Here is a 26883-nt window from a genome sequence, read left to right as displayed (position 1 = left end):
AGCCACTGGGAGCCTCAGTTTTGTCACCTGTCCATTGGGCACAACAACAGTACCTGCTTTGCAGGGCACTTGTGAAGATTCCAGGAGACAGCACCATAAAAAGCTTAACACGGTGCTCAATACACTTTTAAAAGTCCGTTTCCGTTCTCAGTCATGCCTGAGCATGATGTTCCCAGGCAACAAGATGCACCTAATTGGCAGGAAACCAGATCACCAGGTCCCTCGGAATTCAACAGTGTCAGGAATAAAAGCCTCATTAAAACTTCCTTTCAAACCCAATTTACAAGAGAAACTCACTTTAAGAAAAAAAAATTGCTAAAGATGAAAACTCCAGTGGAAAACCAATTACTTACTTTGGTACATTTTGTTAATTACATTTTTTCTTTTGCTAAATTTATACTAAAATATACCAACTTAATGATTGCGATTTGGTTTCAGATAACAATATCTAACTAGATAAAGATTTGGGCATAAACTAATTAGAGCAAATGACAGCCTCTAAAGGGGTCCAAGGGACAGACGTTGAGAATTCTGATGTGCCAGCAAACACCCGAGAGGACGCAGTGGGGGTACTTTTCCATAAGACGGTCTCTCTAACATCTCTCAGTGGCGCTAATTGCACACACATCTGCAGCCTGCAACTTTCCCAAACGGCTTCCCCAGCGTTTCCTCTGCCAGCCCTTGCTACCACCCCATGCACGAGGGAAGGTGAGGCTTAGCATGGCCATTTGAGGGCTGGAGCACAGATGCCTTCCTAGCTACACCTTCTCAGAGCACTCTGTCCCACATCTTGGGGCTACATCCTGGACCCTCTCCTACCTCTACACTTCAAAGACCTCTCATTCTCTCCCATGGCTGTCATTACCCTCTCTTTGCTGACAATCCTAAACTCCTGTGTAGATACGGCTGCCTTCTGGTTGGTTCCATTGGTCATCTCTAAGGTAGCTCCAATTCTGTGTCCAAATCTGTTCTCTTTGCCTTCCTGGCGTAATCCAGCCCTGCCTCACCTCCAGGGTCTCTACCTTGGTCAATAACACCACTCTCCCCCCGGTTATTTAAGGTAGACATCTGGGCGCCACCCACATTCAATACATCATGAGTCCCATCACTGCCACCCCTAAATGCTTCTTATGTCCACTCCAGCTTTCAGACCCACTGCACAGATTCAGTGGAAAACGCCAGCATCTCCCCCTGGATTGGTCACCCAGCCTCAATTTTGTCCTTTCCACTCCCGACACAGTAGAGTGATTGTTCTAAAACTCAGAATATGATTATGTCACTCCCCAGCTTAATAGCCATCAATGGCTCCCTAGTATTGTGAAGAGGAAGGGAAAACTCCTTAACTCAGCCTCTAAGTCCCTGCAGGATGCCTGCTTTCCTCTCTAGACTCTCATCTCACCACCCTCAGCCTTACTCTTTCCTGATTCTCCATCCCTCAGCTCCCTTTCCTCCCCCCACTCCCTATATGCTCCTCCATTGTGGGCAATTTGTTCTCTTTAACCTTTGTGCCTTTTCACGTGTTCCTTCTCTCTGGACACTTCACCTCACCCTCATCTGGCCTACTTATATTCAACCTTTAACCTAGGCTCAGGAGTCCCCTCCTCCAGGAAGCTGTCTCTGATCTCCCAAGCTGGATTTAGTCCCTCCTTTATTCCCACAGTCTTGTGTTTATCCTCAGCACAGCATTTATCATACTTTGCTAAAATGTGACTGTTTCCTTGTCTGTCTTCCACCAGACAAGACAGAATAGGGACCATTGGTGGTTTTAAAATATGTCCCTAAATTCTTTGATACTCCTTCCTGCAAAAAGTAGAGTTTAATTCCCCTCCCCTTGATTTAGTGACTTGCTTCTAGCAAACAGAATATGGTGGAAGTGACGATATATAATTTCTGGGACTTGGTCATAAAGGCAACGTGGCTTCTAGCTGCTGTATTGTGAGGTCACCCAAGCAGCCTATGGAAAGGCCCATGTGGTGAGGACATGGGAGTGGGCCACCTTGGAAGTGGATCCTCAGCCCGTCAGGCCTTCAGATGAGACCACAGCCCTGGCTGACATCTTGATTGCAACCTCATGAGTGACCCTGAGCCAGCTCAGAACGACTCAGCTAGGCCACTCCCAAATTCCTGGCCACAGAAACTTGAGATAATAAATGTTTTAAGCCATTAAGGTTTTTTCATAATTTGTTAATAGTAGGCATCCAGTAACTAGCTATTGCATGAATGAATGAGTGAATGAGTCAGGTAACTGACCATGGTCACATAACCAGTTAGAAACCAGGCATGAAGGTTTGCCAAGGGCACGCTTTCTGCTACACCCCACTCAGATCCCCCCAACCTCCCCCAGAAATCCAGCCATCCTTGCCCCCGCAGACAAAAGGTGCCCTGCCCCTTCCAAAAGCACTGAAGAAATGCTTGGGAAGTGCCCTTCTGCCTGGGCTGGGGCTCTCCAAGGCCAGGGTGGGCCACCTACCCCAGCGCAAAGACGTCCGAGTGCTTGGAGAAGGGGAGCTTGTCCTCCTCCGTGTCGGGAGACAGCTGGCGAATGATCTCAGGCGCCAGGTGGCACAGCCAGCCATTCTGGATGCGCAGTTTGTCCTCACGTCTGGAGAAGCAAAGCACAGAGTGAGCTCCCTTTCAAGCCCAGGATCCGTCCCCCAGCATCGACCCCAAGTCCCCAGACCATCTCTGCTGACTTTCTTGCATCCCCCCCATTGGGCACTGCCTGACTTTGAACTTGAAGCCAAGACCCAGTGGGAGGTGCAGGGAAGGCTGGTCTGGAGAGGGACACTCAACACTCATACCATCTTTGGATCCCTTCACCTCTGAGGCCCCCTCTTCCCCATTGTCACTCCACAAATACAGCTGATTCTTGTTATTCGTGGTAGTTTTGTTCTATAAATTCTCTGCAGACACTGAATTAGCAAATATTGAATCATTGCTCCTAGAGGAAATATGTATACACTCACATGCAGACATCTCACACAGATTATAATCTTAAATCCTAAAAACAACTCATCCTAGCCTATTCTATTTCCTTGATGTTACACAAAAGAAAATGAGGCTCAGAAGCGTTAAGTGACTGCCTGAGGCTGCCCCACTACCATGTGGCAGAGTTGTAAACCCCATCCAACTGGCCGCAGAGCCCAGCCTCCTGCACTGCCCCGCCCCCTCCGGTCTCCATCCCTGGTCATCTCCGTGGGAGAGATGAAACAAGAAAGCAGAGAGAGCATCCTCTCGTTCGACCTCAGCGGGGAACATGCACGTCAGGCGGCTCAAATTTCCACCACCTGTACATGCCCACGAGTGACTGCAAATGTGCCATGAGTATTGATCTGGGGGTTTCAAAGACATTTTAGTGAGTAGGCGAATTCGCAAATATGGAATCTGCGAACTACGAGGATTGACTGTATTTATGGTGCACCTACGATGCCTCGGCTCTGTTCTCAGCACGGGGAATACAGCAGTGAACGGGACCTACATGGTTCCTGCCCTTCTGGAGCCAGAGCTTTGGCGGGAGAAGGTGATGACGAATTAAATAAATAGGAAACATACGATAGTGATGTGTTATAAAAAATTTAAATAGGGGAACATGTCAAAGATAAGAGGAGTTTACTTTAGGTAAAATGTGAGCTAAGATCTATGTGACATAAGGGATCCAGCTATATGAACAAGGAGAAAAATACAGCCATGCACCGCATATCCATGTTTTGGTCAACGATGGTCAATGACAAAATCACCTAATGATGCATTTCTCAGAATGTATCCCTGTTGTTAAGCGGCGCATGACTGTATTCTAGGCAGAAGGGAAAGTTAGGACAAAGGCCCAAGGCAGGCCCTGTTTGGGGTGTTCTAGAAACCTAAGGAACACCAGTGTAATTGGCACACATCATGCCATTCTTTGTAACTATTAAAATGCATATAACCAACCCTTTGTTGATGGGCCTCAGGCACTTCCCCCTTTCACCACTATAAACAATGTTGTGATGAACATCTTCAGGATAGGTACTGTGAATATACCCCTTCACCCACATCTATGATTATTCCTTAGGATACATCCCTAGAAGAGGAAGGATGCTGGCTCTCTTCTTCATGCTGTAAGTCTTCAGCAAGTACAGAGCTTTCCATTTGGGTCTGAAATCTGAGCCGACCTCCTAGGAGGTTTCCATGGATTCAAGCCTCCCAGAAAATGGCCAGTCAACACAGGGAGAGTGGGAAGGAGTGGGAGATGGGGATGGCTCTCTTGAACTACCAAGAGCGAGATGCTGAGGGACCAGAGCTTCAGCATGTGGGACCCGCTGGGGACCTGGGGCTGGCTGGCTGGTACAATCCTTCCAGGGCAGGCTTCTGGGCTACACAAGGTGTGATGCTCTGCTCCCTTAACTGCACTCGTTCATGTCCTATAATCAGGATTCCTGCCCTAGCTGAACACCTTCTAGAGCAGTGTTATCCAATAGAACTTTCCATGATGATGGAAATGTTCTATCTGTGCTGTCCAATATGGCAGCCACTAGCCACTGTTGGTATTGAGCACTTGAAATCCAGCTAGTGCAACTGAAGAATATTTTTAATTTTATTTAATTTTGATTCAAGTTACAATGAGATAGCCACATGTGGCTAGTGGCTACCATATTGGACAGTGCTGTTCAGACTGTCATTTACTACAAATGGATTTTTTCACTAATATGTATATTTTAAACATGACCATAAATGGAAACAAGCACTTTAGTACACATTAAAATTAAGATGAAAAATGTTTGTTCACATCCACCCTGAAGCCATCTCTCAGATCATACTCGCGGGGAGCAGAGAACCTGACGAGAGATGCCCCAGGAGTTTGGAGCTCTGGCTTTTGGTCTGGACCATTCTTTGTGGTGGGGGTGTCCTGTGCAGTGTAGGGTGATTAGCAGCATCCCTGGCCCCTACCCATTAGATGCCAGTAGCACCTCCTCCCCTGTTGTGACACCTAAAAATATATCCAGACATCAGAAATGTCCCTGGGGGGCAAGACAGCCCTGACTGAGAGTCACTGTTCTAATTTACACATAAAATAAGGAAATGGTCCAAATTTCAGTGTGTCAGCATTAGTAACACGGCTTGCTCCTGTGCTCTGCACAGCGGACCTGATAGAACACATCCTCTGCCAGAAAGCAGGAACTCAAATCCATTAGCAAGCCCTTGAGTTGGCAGGGTCCAAAGAGTTCTTGCTTCTAGAATCAGGGACACCTGCAGGGGTTTAAGGACTCATCTGTTGCTTACTAGCTGTGTGATCTTGAGCAGACCTGGGACTCCATTTTCCCATCTGCAAAATGGGCTGGGACAAAGATGAAAGAAGACGGTGCATGGTGCAGGGCTGTGTCAGCTGCCAGGGCCACACTACGGGTGGACAGAATTATTATGTATGGATATTTTTTTATCCTGAGGACTCAGAAATGGAGTTGAGACTAGAGCCCAAAGTAAGAATGTCATCCAAGAAAGGGGGGTTGTGGCCTGGCCAGCCGACATTCTCCTGGCGTGCCCAGGCCAGGTGCAGTGGGGGTGGGGTGGGATGTTCCTGCCTAAAGGGCAAGGCTCCCAGCTCCCATCTTTTTCCGCCGCCCCTGCCACCTCCTCCTGACTGGCGGGGTCAGTGGGGGTTTGGAATTGCAGGGCAGGGCCCGGAGGAGGAGTGGTGGCTACTCCACAACCATCACCCTGGGGCAGGCGTGGGCACAGGCCTGGGAAGGGCCCAGGAATCAGACCTGGCACAGACACCCTGGGGTGCCTCGTTCCCATGGCGATAGGCCCACCAGTGACTAACCCAAATCATCCTCATTATAGTTATTATTATGATTAATAACAGCCTGCGGGAGCTGGCATGATAGTGCTGGCATCTCAAAGGACACCTTTTCTTAACGATGGCAGAACAGCTGTCTGCTGGCAATGCTGAGGATGGGCTCAGGGAAGCCCTGGGATCTGTCTGGACATTCGGGACATGCTCACTTCACTGGGCAACCCCCACCCTGCCCCAGCCTGGCAGATCTCCCCGTCCTGGGTACCCAGCACTGCCAACACCCCAAGCTTTATCTGAGGGGAGGGCAGGAAGGCAAGTAACTCCTGCTGCGTGCCTACTGTATGCCAGGTTGTTCATCACACTTAATCCTCGTAAACCTGCAATCAGATGGATATCACTCCTGTTCTAGAGATGAGGAGAGAGCCTCAACACGTGTAAGTGACCTGCCCAAAGCCACAGAAGTAATAAGTGACAAAGCTAAGATCTGTCGGATCACAAGTCTTTAAAACTCCAGAGACTAGCCTCCTAACCACCATTCTTTACTAATTCCTAGAGAAATAGCACCATTGGGGAGCAAAGCTCTAAACTAAGCCCTGTACATCAAAGCACAGGAAGCCACTGACGGCTACTCGTGGTAACGGAGAAATGTGGATTTCTGGTTGGGAGCTGTCGCTGAGGGCTCCCTGACCTCTCATGACACCAGCTGGGTTTGTGTTGACAACCACGCTGGGGCAGGGGTGGGGCTGGGGTGCTGTCTGAGCAACAAGGCCAGAAGCCACCTTGCCCTTGACTTGAACTCCCTTCCTGGTGGACACTGGGCCTCCACGAATGAGCTGAAGGAAAGGATGCCCACGTCATTCCATTTCCTTTTTCTTTCCTCTCCCTGTGGCTTCAGAAAACCATGAATCAGAAGGAAGAAAATGAGAGGTGCCGTCCCCCTTTCCTCCACTTGGGGGACAGTCCCCTGCAAGGAGAAAGAGAGGGTATGGACATGCCACCAGGAGAGAGAAATCTGATATTTGTATTTTTTTTTGGTGAGGAAGATCGTCCCTGAGCTAACATCTGTGCCCGTCTTTCTCTATTTTGTATGTGGGATGCTGCCACAGCATGGCTTGATAAGCGGTGTGTAGTTCGTGCCCGGGATCTGACCCGCAAATCCCAAGCCGCCAAGCGGAGCCTGCGAACCCAACCACTACACCACCGGGCTGGCCTCTGAAATCTGATTTTTTTAAAGAGCCTTGCACCAGGTTAAAGAAAACACTCGCTGGGCCTCTTTTTGCCTTGACACAGACAGTGATGTCACCAACCAAGAGCCTACTCTGCCCTCAGCCTGGGGCGGTGGAAACGGGACTGAGCGGTTCCCCTAGAGCAAACCTGAACATCAGTGCTGCTGGGAGATGGAGGCAAGAGAGAATCCTGCACCATCCAGCCGTCCTGCTTCCTGGGTTCTGACTTGAGGGGCTCTCTCCATCTATCTATCCACCCATTGATCTAGTTCTTTATTTACTGCCTCCTATTTTCTCATCTTAGGTACTGTAGACAGTTTTGGAGACCGAATCTTTTTGGATGGAGTAAAATCTGAAAAAGATACATCAGCTTGCTTGTTACTGTGTCTTACAGAAACAGCTAGGTCAAGTTTCACCAAATTTTGGATGGTCTGACTTAGATTCAAGGTATTATAGAGCGTGAACAAAATTCACTTTGGGGGGACCCTGGGGTGTACCTTAAAGAGACCAGTGGTTCTCCAAAGCAGCTGAAACCGAAGTCAAATGAGAGAAACCGTGGCGTTGCCTTTCTAGAGAGACACACCGTTCACTATAAGAGGCATGATTAGAGGAAACATGCAGGGTTTAAAGTTTGAGTGTGTGCATGTGTGTGTGTGCCTGCGCGCACGCTCCACATACACATTCCAAATTAAAAGTCACAAAGTGTAGACTTTCTGAATTATGGCTTGTTTGTTTGGGATCAGGCTGTTTTTCACGTGGTGAAGTCAAGGCGGCTTGCTCTAGGGTGAGTGGCGGCTGAGAGTTAATTACTTAATGATGGTTAATGATTCTCTCGGGTGATACTGGGGAGGTATATGCAAATTAATACTAATTACAACAACTCAGCAGCAGCTACCATTTCCAGCGTTTCCTGTGCTCCAGGCATTGGGCTGGATGTTTGAAGTGTGTTATTTTATTTTATCCTCACAAGGATCCTACCATCCTTGGGCATCGTCATACCCATCATTTGTCTTGTAGACGAGGAAACTTAAGTTCGAAGAAGTTCCACGACTTGAGTAAAGTCACAGTTAATAAGTGACAGAGCCAAGTGGGACCCCCGGGTGGGTCTGACTTTAAATCTCTTGCTCTTAACTACACTCTTGCTGTACTAAAATTAATAAATTCATAATAAAACTTTGAGCAAGGTGATCTTGGGTGATCCCAACTTCTAGGCACGTACTTGGGGTAAGGGAAGAGTCCTCCAGTGAAATTCAAGGGGAAGGGCTTTGCAGGATTTGGGGATGCTCTGTGTCTGTTCAAAGGCACCATTTGCAAGACAAGCCCCTTTGTCTTGCAATGACCTGGGCATCAGCATTGCATGGTCAACATAGCAGCCTAGCCACTCAGCTAAGTGACCTCAAGCACAACAAGGAGTCCAGGTCACTAAAGCCATTTGGGTGACTTCTCACCCCTTGACTGTCATCTATCAAGACACCTCCAGGTCCTTCCACCACTTCTCACCTGCCAGCCTGCAGCACCCCGGAAATGCTGAAGAGCCCAAAGTCTGTGATCACCACTTTGCCGTTGTCATAGAAGACGTTCTTCGACTTGAGGTCCTTGTGAAGGATTCCCTTGGCGTGGAGGTAGCCCATGCCCTGTGTGGGAGATCAAGATTTGGCCACTCTGAAATCTATCTTTTTACCTTGATTGTTTTCTCTGAGGGACATTTGACCTCCCCCACTAACTGCCTAAAGAATTTGACATGGTGGCTCCTTCCTGGAACAGATCTTCATGATGGCTGTAAAGATAATGTAGGATAAATGTTACAATAGGAAAGGCACCAACAAGCCCATCTTATTAGAAGTTCTGTCTCTCTGGCCACATTCTCTAGATGGCCCTGCAAGGAGCTGCCAGACAATCATTTACAAGGGAAATCTCCATTTGTAAAGGTATCTCCCTCTCTGTATTTGGGAAGAGGGGGGATGACCTCATTCCTAGAAACTTATCAATGTGAAAAGTGAGGCCTTAAATCTGCATAATAACCTTACTCTTGTTTACTGTGCTTTAGTGGTAATCTCCTGTAACTGACTCCCCCTACCCGCAACATCCTCCTTTGTCGTTGGCTGAACATGGTATTTAAGATGAGAATTTCTGCTATTGTGTTGAGAAACGCAGTGTCCCTGCTTTCTCCCATGTATATGTTATTAAACTTGGTATTATTTTCTCCTGCTAACCTGTCTTGTTGATTATTTGGCCAGCCATAAGAACCTTAAGGAAAAGGGCAGAGGGAGATTCTCCTTCTTCCCCTGACAGTTTTGGTGTAGTTGGCAGGATCCACACTGGCTGGCAAGTTGCCTTCTCTGGCTGGAAGACCTGCCTTCTCCCTGGACTTTTGCAGATGATGAGATACGGGAACGCCTGACGAAAGCCGGCAAAAGGTAAGACTTCTTACTACGTCAGCCTCCCGGAATCTCTATCTGCGGAGTCCGATGGAAGGAAGTGGTGAGAATTTTTTTCTCTTTCTAAATTTAGATTGGCAGGAGAAAATATTTGGGAAACTAGTTTCTTGTGCTTTTAGTGACTCTTGGTTTAAATTTGGTAGAGTACTCTTGGTTTTGATCTTGATCCCTTTTCCTCCCAGAGTAGTCTCTGTCTTGTTCTGTGTCCTGAGAACTTGGCTTTGTGACCAGTGAGAATATTCTCCTTGGTCTCCACCATACGGAAGGTGCATTTACTGGGGTGCACCTTGGTGGCCAGTCGAGTAGACTGGGGTTCCGAACTGTCTCTTTGTCCGGCTGTGCCAAGCTCTCAGGGGAGTTTGTCATAAAGGGCCCAGTCCATAAGTGCTTTTGTCGTCTTAACCTTCGTTGCTTGTTAGTGCTGGAAAAATCCCATTCCAGTATCGCCTGCCCGGTGTCACAGATTAGCGGGTCTGTGACTGGAGGCATTCCACACTATTGTGGGAGACTGGAGACACCATCCTTATCGCCTGTGCAACGAAGGTCTTTACTTTCTCTGAATATCTTTGGGAGTGAATTCTGTGGATCATGGGGGCTACATCATCTGCGCCCTCACCAGGGATGCCTCTTGTGTCCATGGTAAAGATTTATTCTAAGCGTGGAAAGTTACCTCCGGGTCTTTCCTTAAAAAGGCTTATTGGATCGAGTCACTATTGGAATAAATATACAAATGAAGATCCTACTCATCAATGGCCAGACGACGGATCCTTTGAATTGGAAAAACTTCTAAATTGGGGGAAAAAAAATGTTTTGAGAGCTCTCACATAATTATTTATTTGGTACCTAAGAAAAGGCCAGAAAAAGGAAGGGAAAAATTTGACTAGCCTTAAGACCTTGACTCAGGTTACAATTGAATTGAGAACATGTAAAAGTGTAAGTGTTGATAAGATTATAAAGGTTGGAATGTTTGAGCTAATTTTATATAAAGAGGTTACATCAACTTTGCCTGAGTATGTTTTAAAATGTCTGACTGGGAATGCTTCCCTTGTCCAAAATTAGAAGACCAAGACCTATTGATAAAAATCTTAATGATAACTATGTTTAAAGGTATAAGAGGTGATAAAATTTACATGAAATTTTGTGGAAAAAAAAGTGATGTTATTTCTACTACAGAACTGGTTAACAAAAATAGTAATTTAAATGATGGCTAATTTTATCTGATGTCTTATGAAGCCTTGTAGGCAATCTAAATAATTATTAAAAATAAGTAACTAAATAGTTGTGAAAATGATGAATGCTGGGTGAACTTTAAACAATAATTATGTGATATGGTGGTTACAGCTTCTGAACTCTTTTTGGTGACTTAAAACTTTAGAGTTTTGCTAAATTTTATGATAAAAATTCAATTGAGTATCTAGATCATTTCCAAATAACATAAGATATTAGACATTGATTACTAAATGTACATTGGTCTACTTTTGGCTTTTCATTACAGGAAAACTAAAAGGTATTTTGGGTCTATTGATAAACATGTGTTTTATTAAAAGATTGTACTATAAAGTAACCTATTTCCAGAAGTTATGAAGTGTTTATAAATTTTCCAAGCCACAAGATACTAATGTAAAAAAAAGTTTATAATTGTTTACTTAGTTTTTACTTACAAATTAAGGTTTCTAAAGGTTAAAATTTCTAATTAGTATATGTGATTGAAGCTACTAAAAATTAAGAAAAAATATGTCTGTGTACAAGGAAAGTAAGATGTATAAAGGTACAAAAAATGGAAATGTTTTGTTTAGTTGATTAAGAAAGATAAATTTGTCCTCAAGTACTAGGAGGGAAAAAAAAGACATGGGACAAATTCTAAATGTAAAAAGAAAGTTACAGGTTTGTGGAAGAGGAATTCTGGAAAAGGAGTTTTTTCATGGTCAAGTTGGCTAAGATTGAAATGAATTTAATTAAGTAAATGAGTTTTAATAACAGAAGTAAGCTGGTGCAAAATGAAAATTTGGTCTTCTGTCTCTTAAAAGGATAATTTGCTTAAACTTGATAAAGAGGTTATAAAAGATTTGTCTTTACCTTTGCGTAAGTCTACCTAAAAGACAGAAAAAAAAAAAAAACTGTTAAAATAATTTCCTGTGTTCAAAAGACTGAGGTCTCTCTATTAAGGCTTTTTGGACTGTTAATGCTCTGTTTGCTTTGACTTTTTATATTTTTGACAAGCTCCCCAAAATTCATATCTTAAATAAAGTCTTTTTTTTACTGTTTTTCTTTGAGAATTTTCAAAGGGCCCTGAAACTTCTCAAAAAAAAATTTGCTCTCTTCCTATAAGGAGAAAGACACTAAACTTATTAGGCTTATTCAGTATGTCAAATTACGTGGAAAGCATTGTCAGACAAGTGACGATAAGTCTGCTTAAGTGCTATTATGTGGGCAAATGTTATTGACATAGGTGTTTTAAAATTGTATAACATTACTGAAATTCTGATCTGTCCTGGTTATCAGTCATAATTCTGGTTATTATTATTTTAAAGTGTTGTATGTCACAAAATTAACCAAATTTCTTTGTCAATTGCCATTTTGAGGTCTTGTTTACAGACATTTCTTTGCTCTAATGCTTTTGCAAAATGTTTCAACTTCAGAAAAAAATTCACGGAAAAGACTCTGACATTTACACTAGAACACAGGTTTCTGACAAACTTTCTGATCATAAAACTGAACTTGGTAATAAATTACATAAATCTGATGGAGAGACTGATAACTTCATGAAGCTGCTAACAAAAAGATTGGGATCAAGTATGGATTACACAGGACTAAATGAACTGATAAGGATGATTATAATTTTTATGATTTTTCATTTGAAGTATTGCTGAATTTTTAATGTTTTGTTTCTTCAGAGTTAAAGAAAACTTTTTCTCTTTTCTCCTGAGCTAGCTATGACATAACAATTTGGTAAATGATACTTTTGTAAGTAAAATTAAAATATTTATCTTTTTCTCTCTATCTGATCCCTCAAATTTGAAAACTCTTAGTAAGTGAGTATTGTTGTTTTCACGGCAATATAGTTATTTGCATAAGTTCAATAAGAATCTGTTCTCCTTATAACAGGACACAATTGGAAACACTGGTTATATTACCAAGGCTGTGACTGGAACATCATATTTGCGATATAACCATACAGCTTTTGAGGAATGAAGATTGGACTTGATGGACTAAAGCCACGTGGAAATATTGGCCTGGTACCTTATGTTCCAAGCAACACTTAGCAGGATAAGTAAAGAATGTCACTTATCTGGCAGGTACAAGGAACCTTGAAATATTTTGGGGGAACCTTGGAAGAGAGGAATTCACCCAAATCTGTAGGTATTGCAGGCGAAGTCTGATGACAAAATCCTTGGCTTGGCTTTCCTGGCCTCGAGAGGCCTTTAAAGTTCAATCTGAGATTCCTTATAAAAAGTTCCAGCAAAGCAGATTTAAAAGAGCCTATGTGATCAATTGCTATTCTTGCTGTACTTATGTAAATAATTGGGCCAACTCTATTGGAACTAGACTTATTTTGCAAACTAGTTTTAATTTTGCTATCTTAATAAAAATGAGGGTGATTTTAGAAAGAAAAACTATATTTCAGTAAAAACTATACTATAGATTTGCAGATATTAGATCTTAGTTTTGTTAATTGTCTTTTGAGGTTTTTGTTTTATATCTGTTGACTGGACTGGATCCTGATTTCTTCTAGTCTCCTAAAATATCTGGCTACAGATCTCCAAACTAATGTTTTTCATTTTTTTCCATCATTTTCATTTGGAATCACTAAAAACTCAACCTGCTCTTTTTCCTGAAGCCTTACAAACTGAAGCTGATAGACTTGATATAAACTTAAGAGATTACCCTATGACATCATCAGAGACATTTTAAACTGCAAAAGATACTTTGATGCTGACATCTAAAAATCTTCTCAATTGTCTGTCCTCTTAACTCAAACACATTTCCAATTTGCTCCGACCATTAACCTTGTTTTTCTTTTGTTTACATAGAAATGCTTCTATTAAATACTTGATTGCTTGCTTCCATAATATACGCATAACCTTGAGAGCCCATCTGCATCACCACCTTCTAAAATGAACTTAATTGAACTGATCTATTATCAGGACTAAGAAATGTGTTCAGTGAGATGAAACAGCCTACCAACTCAGCTTCTGGACTATGAAACTTCTTTAAGTTTCAAAAGGACTGTGAAACTTTTAGTTTCAAAGGCGGGACTGTGGGAGATCAAGATTTGGCCACCCTGAAATCTATCTCTTTACCTTGATTGTTTTCTCTGAGGGACATTTGACCTCCCCCACTAACTGCCTAAAGAATTTGACATGGTGGCTCCTTCCTGGAACAGATCTTCATGATGGCTGTAAAGATAATGTAGGATAAATGTTACAATAGGAAAGGCACCAACAAGCCCATCTTATTAGAAGTTCTGTCTCTCTGGCCACATTCTCTAGATGGCCCTGCGAGGAGCTGCCAGACAATCATTTACAAGGGAAATCTCCATTTGTAAAGGTATCTCCCTCTCTGTATTTGGGAAGAGGGGGGATGATCTCATTCCTAAAAACTTATCAATGTGAAAAGTGAGGCCTTAAATCTGCATAATAACCTTACTCTTGTTTACTGTGCTTTAGTGGTAATCTCCTGTAACTGACTCCCCCTACCCGCAACATCCTCCTTTGTCGTTGGCTGAACATGGTATTTAAGATGAGAATTTCTGCTATTGTGTTGAGAAACGCAGTGTCCCTGCTTTCTCCCATGTATATGTTATTAAACTTGGTATTATTTTCTCTGCTAACCTGTCTTGTTAATTATTTGGCCAGCCAGAAGAACCTTAAGGAAAAGGGCAGAGGGAGATTCTCCCTCTTCCCCGACACCTGCAAAAAGCAAGGAAACAGGGAGTTGCCAGAGAAAACTTGAGTGCTCGCTGCCCTCCTGGCTTGGGTTCACGGTTCTCACTCCTTCCCTTTCCAATGAGACCCCACTGAACAGTTGCAGAGCTGGGGCCCAGGCCCCAAGGCTTGCAGGTGGGATGAGAGAAAGCTTGGCAAGTGGGAACAAGCAGGGTCCCCAAGACACAAATCTGCCACCACCCTCAGACTACTGCAAAACTATCTCCATCCAGCTCTTCTGTTTCCTGAAGAAGAAACAATGGAAGACGTCTCTAGGGGGAAAAGGGAAGGGACAAACCTGACAAGAGGTCCCCAGAGAAAGGAATTCCATCAACCATCTTCCCCCACTCTTCCTCTTTGAAAAGTAACTCCTTTGCAGGAGATTGTTCCTTATATCTACCTAACCCATGCCACCGCAGAACGCACTGTGTTCTTCCAGAGACGTATCACAACCCGATAATCAAGAATGTGGAGAAGAGTCTATTGGAGGTCTGGCTTCAGGGTGAATGTCTAGATTTTTTTTTTGCCTTTATGAGCAGTCACATTTTTATTTCTTCTTGTAGCTCAGTCCTGACACTTCCAATGGGAAATAAAAGCCCAAGTACAACTGACTAATGAGGCACCCACCAGAAAACGCAGGATGTTCTTGTTTGTTTTAATCCCAAACACCACCCAACAATTTGATGTTTCCCCAGCAGCTGTGGAGAGAGATGGCTTGCATGCATGGGGATTCAAGGGGTAAGGGATTCTAACAACGAGAACTTCCCCCTGGTCCCTGTATGCATCCAATTATCATGATGATGAGGCACCAGATGGAAACCAAACCTTAGTAGACCATCCTCAATGGTTGTATTTTGGCAAAATTCTTACATACACACAGCCTGGTATTTTTCAGGTCAAGTCTGATTTCTCTTAAGCCCAGACTGTTGGTCTGAAGCCAGACTATGAGTCTCAGGAGGGAGCTGGGTCTTTCTGAGGTTCAGGGAGGAGGTCCCACACCCCACGGTACCTTCACAATTTCTTGGGCAATCTGCCTTGTTTTGTTGACATCCAAGACGATCTTGGCATCCCTCACTACAGAATAGAGCGTCCGTCCCTTGCAAAGGCTGAAAAGCAAAAAGACACGATAAATTGTTGGCAGTTGTTAAGAAGAGGGCGACAGTTATTAGAAGTGTCACATAATAGAGTGGACACGTGGACATGCCACTATTACTCCTATGAGATAATAAGCCTGCGGCTGGACCTCAGATCTGGTTCTGGGATGCAGGTCCGGGAGTGAGTGCTTTGGGGTCTTCAGCAACATCTTCAGCATCTTCATCAACATCCCGCAGCCTCCCAAGATACCCACAGAATCTAACCTCGTCCAGAGGCAGGTCTGTCACGTTCCCTCTATTCCAGGGTCTCACAGATGGAAAGCTGTGCATAAACCAACAACTCCAGGGCTCCTCAGACACCACTCAGTCAGCACTCTGCCCGCCACTCCTGCCAGCTGCTCCCACTCGCCAGGAGCTGCTGGCGTGTGGGGACAGGGATGAAAGACCAGCAGAGCAGTGGCTGATGTGTACTAAGTACCATCAGCAAATGATGCATTCAAGCCTTTAGACAGGCGTGTGTAAACACCAATAATACTCCCCCAAAACCAGACACCTGTCTAGATAGAGGGATTTCAAACTAGTTGCAGCCTCATTGAGTTCATTTCGAGGACCAATGGCTTAAGATGAATGACAAGATAAAGAAGGACATTATGCAGTGACAGTAACACCTCCTCATTTAGTTGCCTGCATGCCCATCTGTCCTTTGCATCTGAAGTAAGCCCAATTCTTGGCGCACACAGAGCAGACGCTCAATAAACAGTCACCGAATGAACGAGTGAATGAATGAGTGAGTGAATGAATGAATGAATTCTAAGTTCACCATAGCATTCCCAGCCCCTAGCACCATGTCTGGATCATAGTATCCAGTGTTGGCTCAAGAAGAAGGAATGACATTAGGAAAGTTCATTTTCCATCTACATCAAAATAATGGCTTGAATTTTTCTTTTAATCTATGACTTTATTGCTAAAATACTCTAGGCCTTTTATTCATCCCTGTAGTGTTTATGGAGCCCTTGTTGGGGGGTAGACTTGGCTGAGATCCTGTGGTTGAAGCTAGAACTCTGGTATCAGAGGGCTCTCAGTTTGAATCCCAGCTCTGTTCCTTACTTACTATGTGTCTTTGGGTGGGTTACTTAACCTCTCTGGGCCTTGGTTTCCTCATCTACCAGATGGAACTAACAATATCGACCTTGTAGAGTTAGTATGAGGACTGAATGAGAGAAGGAGCTCGGTACCATGCCTGGCACCAGTGGGAAGTGTGCACAATGGTCAGGAGAACAGAGGCCTACAGTCAGACTCTGTGGGGTAGAATCCTGGTTTGTCAGTTAGTGGCTGTGTGACCCTGGGCAGGCGAGTTAACCTCTCTGAGCCATAGTTTCATTGTCTGTAAAATGAGGCCAACAGTTCCTGCTTTCCAGGGTTATTAGGAGAATCCCATGAAATCAGGTGTGTAAAGGTGCAGGCATCTCTCCATGGCTAACACAGAGTAAGAACTCACGAAATGCTGGCTATTATGAGAGGTAGTAAATGATCAATAAAATGGTAAACATACACACATTTGTGCAAATATATATAAATCATACATTTATACACAGATCACTTCTATTATCCATCCATCCACCCACCCACCCAAAATGCTACCTGTAACTGCCCATGATCTTTGACTAAGATTCATTCCTTCACCTCCTGAAGGTGAGATTCCCAGGGCAGCTGACTCACAGGCAGTCTGATTCACCTGTCCAAGGTCGCCCATAAGTTGGCAGGTGGCAGCCACGATGACTCAAGGCTGTCCCGGCCTCGCTGCCCCAGGCAGTGTGTTTGCTGTGGCTGCTGGAGGCGAGGTGGGGGTGGGGTGGCCTGTGCAGCCAATTAAACCATATTGACATTTAAATATTCGGGATGGCGGAGACCGTGGGTGGCTTCCCTCCCCTGGATACTCCGTTCTTGAACAGCCACCTACGCTCATCACAGGTCAGAGCCTAGGAAATACCATCCCCACTGCAGACGGCAGAGCAAACAATCGCTACAGGCTCCCAGACTCCGAGTCTTCTGCTCAGGGTAACCGCACACAAGACGCAGGTTTCAAATGTCCATGCCTGCCATCTTCTTTCCCTGCTTACGTCCTCCTTTCCAGCAGCAGCTGCTGAAGTCTTTGTTTCCCTTACTACTCTATGGCCTCTGGAGCCACCGGACAAACTAACACTGACTGGGATATAAACGGGTATAACCATAGCTTGGCACATCTACTAAACATACAAATATACAAATAACCCACGACTAGCAATTCCTCCCCTAACTATGTACCCAGCGGGCATGCATACTCCTGGTCACCCAGACGTTTACTAGAATGTACTAGAATGTTCTAGAATGTTAATAGCAACCCATTCATAATAGCCCCAAACTAAAAATAACCCAAGTATTCATCAACAGAAAAATGGATAAATGTGATATATCCATATAAGAAAATATATTCACACTGTACTCTATAATAATAAACTATTGCTAACTACAAAGAACATGGATGAAGTTGATAAACATAACGTTGAGCAAAAGAAACCAGACACACAAGACACACTGAATGATTCCATTTCTGTGAAGTGCAAAGGCAGACAAAACTAATCCATGTGCTAGAAGTCAGCACAGTGGTGACGCTTGGGGGGTGGGGAGGCTGGAAAGGTCTTGAGAGGAGCTGGGGGCACGTGATGGTCCATGTTTTGATTTGGGTGCTGGTTACATAGGTATACGTTTAGTGGAAATTCATCAGGCTGTGCTCTTAGGATCTGGACACTTTGGTAAGTATGTTATTCTTCCAAAAAAAGGTTTTCTTTAAAAAAAAACCAGCAAGGAAAAGATGAACAATTAATACATGGTGTTGAAATTTAAAAGAAAATCTAAACCAACACTGACCCCCAGGTATCCATTTCTAAACTCTTCACGCAGTCCTAACAGGCAGCGTCTGCGGAGGAATTAGGGGCTCCGGGCCGGCCTGTGCCTGCCCAGGTGTCTATCGGGGGCAGACAGCAGCGCAGGGCGAGGGCTGAGCTCTAAGCAGGGGCAGGCATTAGGCAGCTGTCCAGGGTGGCTGTGGCTCCGAGAGTCCAGGCTAGTCAGTCCAAGTGTCCATGGCAACCACTCTGAGCTTGGAATTTCTGTGGCTAACACTGTGCCCTAAAAGCCGCTTGCAGGGTGGGCAGTGGGAGGGAAGCGAGGGGAGGAGAGGATGAAGGTTTACTGAGCACGTGCGTGGGACCTAAGTCACCTCCACGAATCTCCCCAGCAACCCCCCAAGGCCCACATTATCATTCCCAACTCACAGGTGAGGATATGGAGACCCAGAGGGGCTAAGGACCTGCTCACAGACACACAGCCATGACGTCAGCTTGTTCCTGATCTTTCTCTCATCTTCTCCCCCACAGTGTGGGTGCCCAGGTATTGGACATGATTTTTGGGCCATTAAAGAGACACGCAGCCAAGTGAGCCCACATCCCTACTCTATCATTTACTATTTGTTGAGTAACCTCAGGAAGTGACTTTGACCTCAGTTTCCTCATCTATAAAATGGTAACAATACCAGCTAATGTACCGAGGACTTTCTATGTTCCAGGCACCAGCCTAAGCACAAGAGCCCCACGAGCTGGGTATTCTTGCTGTATTTCATTGATTCTAAGCTGCAAATGTTTGAACATCTCTGAAATCAGAACGCATCTTGCATTCATCGACAGGTCAGTTTCATGGGCACTGCATTTCTTTCTCTGTAATACATAATATAAACGGAGCATATTCTAACGGATGGCGTCTTAGATTTACCGAAGTTTGTGATCAGCCCCATTTTACAGATGAGGAAACTGAGGCTCAGAGAGGCTAAGCGGAGCTGGGATTTGAACCCAGGCCTGGCTCCAGAGAATATGCTCTTAACGCCCATCTTTTGCTTCTTAACAACTTCCTCTGAGACTCCACATGTCACAGGCCCTCAGTAAATGGTAGCTGTAATGTCGCTACTAACATCCCCTGTGGCGATGAGGATTAACGAGGCCTGTTGGCCTCAAAACAGAGTCAGTCTGGAGGTCAAGAGAAGGTGTTTTAGTGGTTCAAGGAGATATTTAGTACCTCTCTAGTTCTGGGGCAGACACACACACACACACACACACACATATACACACCCACCCTCCGCTCTTGGTGTCTCTCTCTGCAACAAAGATCATATTTCTCCAAGAAGAGGAGCAAGGATGGGGAATTTCCCATCCTATCCACAGGCCACCATCTCTCCTAGCCCTGGCCCCAGGCAGCTCACATAAGGCTGACCTTTGACCCCATATCCCAGGTGACACAGTGAGCCTTTTGGCCAAGATGGCACTGCAGGTGTAAGAAGTTTGTTGTACACCAGCCTAAAAGAGCTTGTCAGAAACAATGAAATAAAACCATCTAGAAGGTTTATCTCCGAGGGCCTCTGTCCAAACTGTCTCATTCCGGCAAAACAGTCATGGGACAGAAGTCTGGACACCTGTGGCAGCCACTTCCTTTCTCTCCTCCAAACCCATCACCACCAAGCCCAGGGACCCAGGCTAGTGTGAAGGGGGGGAGTTGGGGGGAGGGTGGCTGGGGCAACCACCTCTGAGCCCACATGGCCTTGGGGACTCACTGTGCCTCACTGGGGCACAGCATCTGCATCTGTAACCGTGGGTGTGATGGGCTGAATAATGGTCCCCTTAAGACGTTCACGTCCTAATACTCAGAAACAGTGACTATTCACCATACATGGAAAAAGGACTTTGCAGATGTGATTGAATTATGGCTCTTGAGGTGGGAGATTATCTGGGCCATCTGGGGGGGCCCAGTGTAATCACAAGTCTCCTTAAAAGTGAAGCGGGGGCAAGAGAGAGAGGCGGAGGGAGATCCGAGTACAGAGGAGGAAGCAGAGTGATGGGACGTGAGGACTCAACCAGTCACTGCTGGCTTTGAAGATGCAGCAAGGGGCCACGAGCCGAGGAACGCAGGCAGCTTCTAGAAGCTGGAAAAGGCAAGGAAACAGATTCTCCCCTAGCGCCCCCAGAATGGAACGCAGCCCTGCTGACACCTTGATTCTAGCCCTGTGAGACCCATTCTGCACTTCTGACCTCCAGAACCGCAAGATCAATTTTTGTTTCAAGCCACTGAGTCTGTGGTAATTTGTTACGGCAGCTCGAGGAAACCAGTCCAGTGGGTAGGCGAGTACAGTCTCATAGGCGGGCATGAGGCTGAAATGAGGTCACACAAGTACGGGGCTTGTCCCAGTGTCTGACCAGAATGTGTCCTCCTTGAACAGTGGCTCGTAGTATTGCTAATAATATTATTGCTAATAATAATACTCTCCCGCCTGGATGACCACAACTGCCCCTCCTGGCCTCTCTGGCTTCCCCAATTCTCTCTCTCTCTGTCACTCTGAGTGGCTCCCTTAAAATGCAAAGCTGACCAGGTGACTCCCCTGCTACGATGGCTCCCCACTGCTCTCTGGATGGAGACCCACCTCCTCCAGGGCCCAAAGGCCTGCACAGCCTGGCCCCTCCAGACTGTTTCACCATCTTCTTGTTGGACTCGCCTGTTCACTCACTGAGCTCCAACCATACCAGCCCGCCTCAGGGCCTTTGTTTGTGCTGTTTCCACAGCCTGCAACGCTCTCCCCATTGGTCCTCAAAAGCCTCCGCTGGCCTCCCAACTAGGCCCCTTCTCCCCACTAGGTCCCCACAGCACCATGGACTACACTTTGCAGCACTCGTCATGTTTGTAATTGTACGCGTGTCAGCTGGAGTCTTTGATTACGGACTGCCTCTCCCTCCAGACTGTACGCTCCGTGAGGGCAGGGTCCAGGTTTATCCCGTTGCTGCTGCATTCCCAACGCACAACAGGTGTGAACAAATGAATGGATGCAATGCTACGGGCTGCCTCACATGGCCAGACCTCCTCTTCCCATATTCCAGGGAGCAGGATCCCCACAAGAGTATTGCAACCCATAAAACAGAAACAGCTTCTCAAGAGTCTGTGTCTTCACCTTTCTTGGCTTATTTGCTTGTGGGGTTTTTTTTTGAGCTCCAAGGGGCTCTAGCTGAGGGTAACAAAAGATCCATTTGGGATGGAGGGGTGTTGGCCTTTCAGACATGCTCGGTCTTAAATTTGAATGTCCCTAGACATGGCATGTCCGTTCTCCTCTGCCCCAGGCCTCACCACTCTCTAATGCACCACACCTGGTCTACTTCCTGCATTTACATCACCTGCCTAGTCCTCAGCGGTGTTTAAGCACTAGGCCAGTGGCTGACAAACTTGAGCGAGTATCAGAATCCCCTGGAGGGCTTGTTAAAACAGGGATGGCTGGGGTTTGGGGTTGGATCCTGAGAATTTGCATTTCTAACAAGTTCCCAGGTAATGCTGGTCCTCTGGGGACCTCACTTTGAGAACCACTGCTCAACGCCAGTCTCATGTTACTAAGGCCCAGCAATAAGCAGTTAAGTTCAAATCCCTTTAGTGGTGCCACTGCGGGCCTGGTAGAGTTCTAGGGGTAGGAGACACAGTACATGAGACAGAGCCAGTCCTTAATTTCACGGGGCTGATCAGCTAGAGGAGAAGTAATAAGCAAGTAAACAAACAAAGAGATGAGAAGTTCAGTGAGGCGCAGGTGCCATGAAGAGAATAAACAGATTTATTGGATAGAGAATGGTGAGTCGGGGGTTCTTTAGCTAGGATGGTCAGGGAAAGTCACTCTGGGGAGGTGACCTTCATGCCAAGAGCTGAATGAAGAAAGAAGCCAGCCATGTGAAAATCTGGGGGAAGAGAGTTCCAGGCTGAGGGACCAGCCAGTGCAAAGGCCCTGAGGTAGGAGCAAGTGTGGCATCCTTGAGTAACACAGCAAAGGCCATATGGCTGGGCTCTAGAGAGCATCTCCCAGCCTGCCCTCCCCAAGTGCTGATCCTCCAAATAAGAGAAACACCTGAGTGGAAATAGGCCTCAGCTGTGCCTGATTTGAGCTCCCAAGGCAACTGGTTTCAAAGTCAACTGTTATTTTGAAAACACCCGATTCTGTCACAAGGGATTTACAACCCCTTGGCTGCTAAGCATTCCCCACCTCTCAAACTCAAAACCTACTTAATTGCCCTCCACTCTTGCCCCCTTCCTTGAGCAAATAAATCACATTCCAAGCGACAAGTTGCATGGTCCATCAAATTCCAGCCGCAGGCAATCTCTAACTTCCAAGTTATTCATGAGTCTAACAACGAAGATATTAAACCTTGGCACTCTGGGGCTTTATGATAAAAAATGCCAGGTTAGCTTCCTTACAAAAATGGGAAATGCCAGAGAGCAAGCGAGAAATGCCAGCTGTTTGCCAGCTGCTTAACCCGACGCGCTCCCAGGAAATGAAGAGTTATAGAGTCCCATTAAGTAAGGGGTTGGTTGGGGAAGGCTCGTGTCCCAGGCAGAAAAGAAAGATGACAGTGGCCCTCCAGGCATTGAAATATGCAAAGCAGGAGTCTAGCTGCCCACAAGAGCAGGGCTTAGTTTTGCTAATGCTTGCCCCCCTGCTCTCCTCCTGCCATGGAGATTGCAGCAAAGCTCGGAGAAGTGGGGAGGGAGAAGGAAGCTCAGACTTGGTCTTACTAGATTCTTCTCCCCAGAGGTGGATCCGATTTTGCTTAAGTCCAGATGCCAAGGTTTGGCTGCTCTGGGCTGTTCAAGGACTGAGACAGAGGTTCCGCCCATTAGGGGGTGCTCCTGCGCCTGACTGTGACCCCACGCTTCTGGGCATCTGGTGACATTCTGCCCTCCCTGGTCTGGGCTTTAGAAGGGAGAGAATGTTCCAAGGGCACAGGCAGCCAGCTGGGGAGGCGTGGGCCTCCAGCTCACTGCAGGGGGAACTTCCAGGAAATGGTAGCCCGGCTGGGCCTCTGCCTCTCATCGCATTGTGTGGTCCAGCCACCACCCAAGACCTCCTCTTCTTGACCTTCTGCAAAGACACCCCGGGACATGCTCCCCCCTAACTCTGCAGCAGATTTTCTCAGCATCTCCTGAGGGTCAGACTGCGCGTCTCACTCACTATCCCTCACATTGTAATCATTCCAGAACCGCCTTGAGAGTTTTGCCAGATCAGCTAACTCATTATTTATCATTTGCTAATAGTTTTCTTTAGATGCAATGCCTTTGAAAAAGAAGTGTATCTTAAAAAGAAACTTTTATTATTACTTTCTGTCATTACTAGGTGGAAAGCCAGAACCTTTAGGCCCAAATAAATGTAAAAAGACAATGAAAACAAACACATTAAAAAACAAAATTAAATCCTGGCTTGGCATTGTGGCCTGCCCCATGGTCTGAGTTTGAGGCCTCCTGTTTTTGTTTTAAAAAAAGAAGTTTAGCAAGTAAGGGTTAGGGAGGCGTTAAATACTAGCACTGAATGGAGACTTGCTCCTTAATGTCACTAGAAGGATGGAAAGGGAATTGAAGAGGAAAATCTCTCTCTCACTTCATGATTCAGTGCTATTTGGGGCTGGTGGTTCCTGTCCTACCTTCTGGGAAATCCTGACTCGTTTAATCCCCACACCCGCCAATTATGTACTAACAGGTACCACAGGCCAGGTGTGAGCAGGGACAAGGCAAAAAGGGCCATTTCCTTGATGTGCTGGAGCTGACATTCTCGTGGGGGAGACAAACAACAGCAAACAGAATGACTGGAAGTTACAATGAGGACAATGGAGAAACAAACATGGGGTCAGGTAGAGAATAGGGGGATGGAGGTGGGGTGCCTCCACTAGAAGGCAGTCCGAGTCAGCATCTCAAGAGGGGACATCAGGGATCTCCTTCCCACTACATCATGTTGTTTCAAGGCAAAGACTCCAGGCTGATTTCCAGCAACTTCTAACCAAATGCTCTTTGTCTGATCTCTTCAAGAACAGTAGGCATCATCTTATTTAGGATGACGACCATCTCCTGAAGACCTACCAGGGGACCAGGACAGAGGCAAAAAGTTTCCAGGCATCATCTCATTCAGTGCTTCTAGTAACTCTTTAAAGTGGGTAAGGTTATTCCTGCTGTACAGATGGGGAAACAGGCAATAAGTTAGCCTGGGCAGGAGCACACACTTCAGAGGCAGAACCACCTGAGATAAAATTCTGCTCTTTCCAAGCTGTGTGATCTTGGGCAAGTTACCCGAAATCTTTGGAACTCACAGGGTTTTGTGAACTGTGAGGGGGGGTGATCAGGTGGGGTATGTTGGGTATAGGTGTGAGTGTGTATGTGATCTGTATGCCCAATTTTAATACCTGCTACTTAGCACTGGAGAAGAAATGAGGTAAGACAATGGTCTCATTTTTTGGAGCTCTCTCCACAAGGCACTGACCTGAGAACTTCTTAGGCCAGCCTTCCTAAGAGCGGAGGCACTATTTTACAAATGAGGAAACTCATGTGCAGGAAGGTTAAGGAACCTACACAGGATCCCACATTCAGTAGGTGACAGGGTCAGGATTTGAGTCCAGGTCTCGAATTGTCACATCTTTCCAGGATTTCATAAGATGATTTAGCAAAGCAGGAACTGGCTGAGCCCAACTCAGACGGCCTGACCTCTGGAAACATTTGTTTGTCCACTGAGCTCAGCTGAGACCCCCCCCGCCCCCCAACTCTAGGCCTTTCCTTCCACCCTCCATGTTCAGAGCCAGTCCATGTTTGGCCTCATTGTCCATTTGCTGCTTCTGTTTGGGAATTCCCAGCTGCCACCCAGAAACACGCAGGACAGTCTGAAGAAGGCTAGATCATCCACCTGAGAGGGTCTGCAGAGCTTCTGGAGGCGTCCTCGCAGCCCAGTGGGCAGCACAGCTGGCTGGGCCCAGGGGATGTGCTCAGGAAATGCTCCTGGGAGGAGTGAATGGATTGAACGGATGAATGCAAGAATGAATGATGCCTACCACCTTCCTTTTTCCCATTGTCCACTGTAGCTGGGAGAGCTGTGTTTGCTGCCAAGGCAGGTCTTTCCCTATTGGCTTAGCACATGAAATAGACCATGAGCCAAACCAGATCAAGGCAGTCATGAAGCTTCCAGCCTCTTCCCTGAGCCAGGCACCACGTGCCACCAAAAGACCAAACAGACCACTGGCCCTGCCCTCCAGAGCTGGGTATCGACACACACCAGTTCTCTTTGCTCCTTGAACAGAACCACATTTTTTTTCAGCTGAACAGTAAACTGAATCAGTGTTTTAAAAACGTATACGCATACCACCTAATTTATATGCATTAAAAATCCGCCGAGAGGATCAACTCCAGAGTGTTAGCAGGGCTATTTCCAAGAAGTGGGATTACGAGCTTTACAAGTTTTTTTTTCCCTTGCTGCTCATCTCTCTTTTCTAATTTTTCTCCAATAAACACGCATTATTTTTGTGAAATGAGAAAAAAGGAGGAAAGAAAGGAGAAAAGCACCTCTGAGTCAGACTGAAATGAAACCAGACACATGTGTTTGTTCTATAGACAGTTTGGAAAATATTGAACTGGCAGCACACTGAAATGAGAAAGTACAGTCTGAACCGAATTCGTCCTCCAAGTAGCCCGGCCTTGCTGGGAAGGCTCTTGGCTGGGACTCTGAGGGCAGGAAGCATATTTTGCTCCTTCTGTCTTCTGCACGGGGTTTAGCACATTCTGGGCACATGGCAAGTGACTGGTCCTTGCTTGAAAGTCCTAAGGGCACTCTCTCCCTGGAAAAGCTCAATCTCTAATGAGAAAGAGTTTACTATCTGTTTTTTTAAAAATAACTGTGCGGCTGGTAAGAGTAGACGGGGCAGACAGATGAGTGGTGCGCATAAGCCGATAAAATGGCTGTGTCCTTTCTGCCCACAGGGCCCAGGACCCAAGAGGGTGAAGTGGGGGGGCTGAGGACGCTGGGGAGAGGACCTGAGACGGGCAGACAGAGGGCGTGGGGGGCATCGCTCCCCAGCCACTGGGGCTGAGCTGACCCTAGACCTATTGGTCAGGTCTGATCCTTAGTGAAGGGAGATGTAGAGGGGGGAGGGGAAGCGAGGGGAAGGGGAGAGTCCTGCCTCCCTAGGGGATGCTGGGAACATACCTCAGTGTGGAAACTACCTGGCTGTGGTGTAAGAAAACATGTATAGAAACGTCTAGAATTCAGATTGTAGGCTAGTGTTAGAGATCACCAGGTCCACTCCCTTCATGGAAGAGACAGGGAAAGCTAAACGCAGAAAGGATGTGGAATTTCCCAAGGTCGTCGTGCTCCGAGAGGCACAGCCTGGCTCGAACCCAGACCTGTGTGAAGCTAAATCCTGTGTTTGCAGCCATGGAGTCACGTGCCTCCTAAGAAGAATAAATACCATTCATTGAACCTTTCCATGAGCACTCTGCTGAGGGTTTTACAGGAATGACTCATTCAGTTGTACTCCTAACTTCAACCCTGTTAGGGAGGTGTAATTCCTA

The 26883-nt window shown here is 46.0% G+C and overlaps 1 protein-coding gene across 1 annotated transcript in view; it reads right to left on the bottom strand.

The window, feature by feature from the left end:
* The window catches only part of KSR2 (kinase suppressor of ras 2), a 402219-nt gene that overhangs the window by 2714 nt on the left and 372622 nt on the right, over positions 1-26883 (bottom strand). Inside the window, exons 16-18 of the mRNA XM_087424142.1 lie at positions 15369-15465; positions 8497-8630; positions 2471-2602 (exon numbers count right to left, since the gene is read on the bottom strand). Coding sequence (XP_087280268.1) covers positions 2471-2602; positions 8497-8630; positions 15369-15465 — 363 coding nt within the window. The remainder of the gene's footprint in view (positions 1-2470; positions 2603-8496; positions 8631-15368; positions 15466-26883) is intronic.

The sequence above is a fragment of the Ceratotherium simum genome, chromosome 35 (assembly GCF_057802395.1).
Source record: "Ceratotherium simum simum isolate JZ-2026a chromosome 35, ASM5780239v1, whole genome shotgun sequence".
Classification (NCBI taxonomy): domain Eukaryota; kingdom Metazoa; phylum Chordata; class Mammalia; order Perissodactyla; family Rhinocerotidae; genus Ceratotherium; species Ceratotherium simum.
The sequence above is the reverse complement of the archived record's forward strand: the minus strand, read 5'-3'. Positions and strand labels throughout refer to the sequence as shown.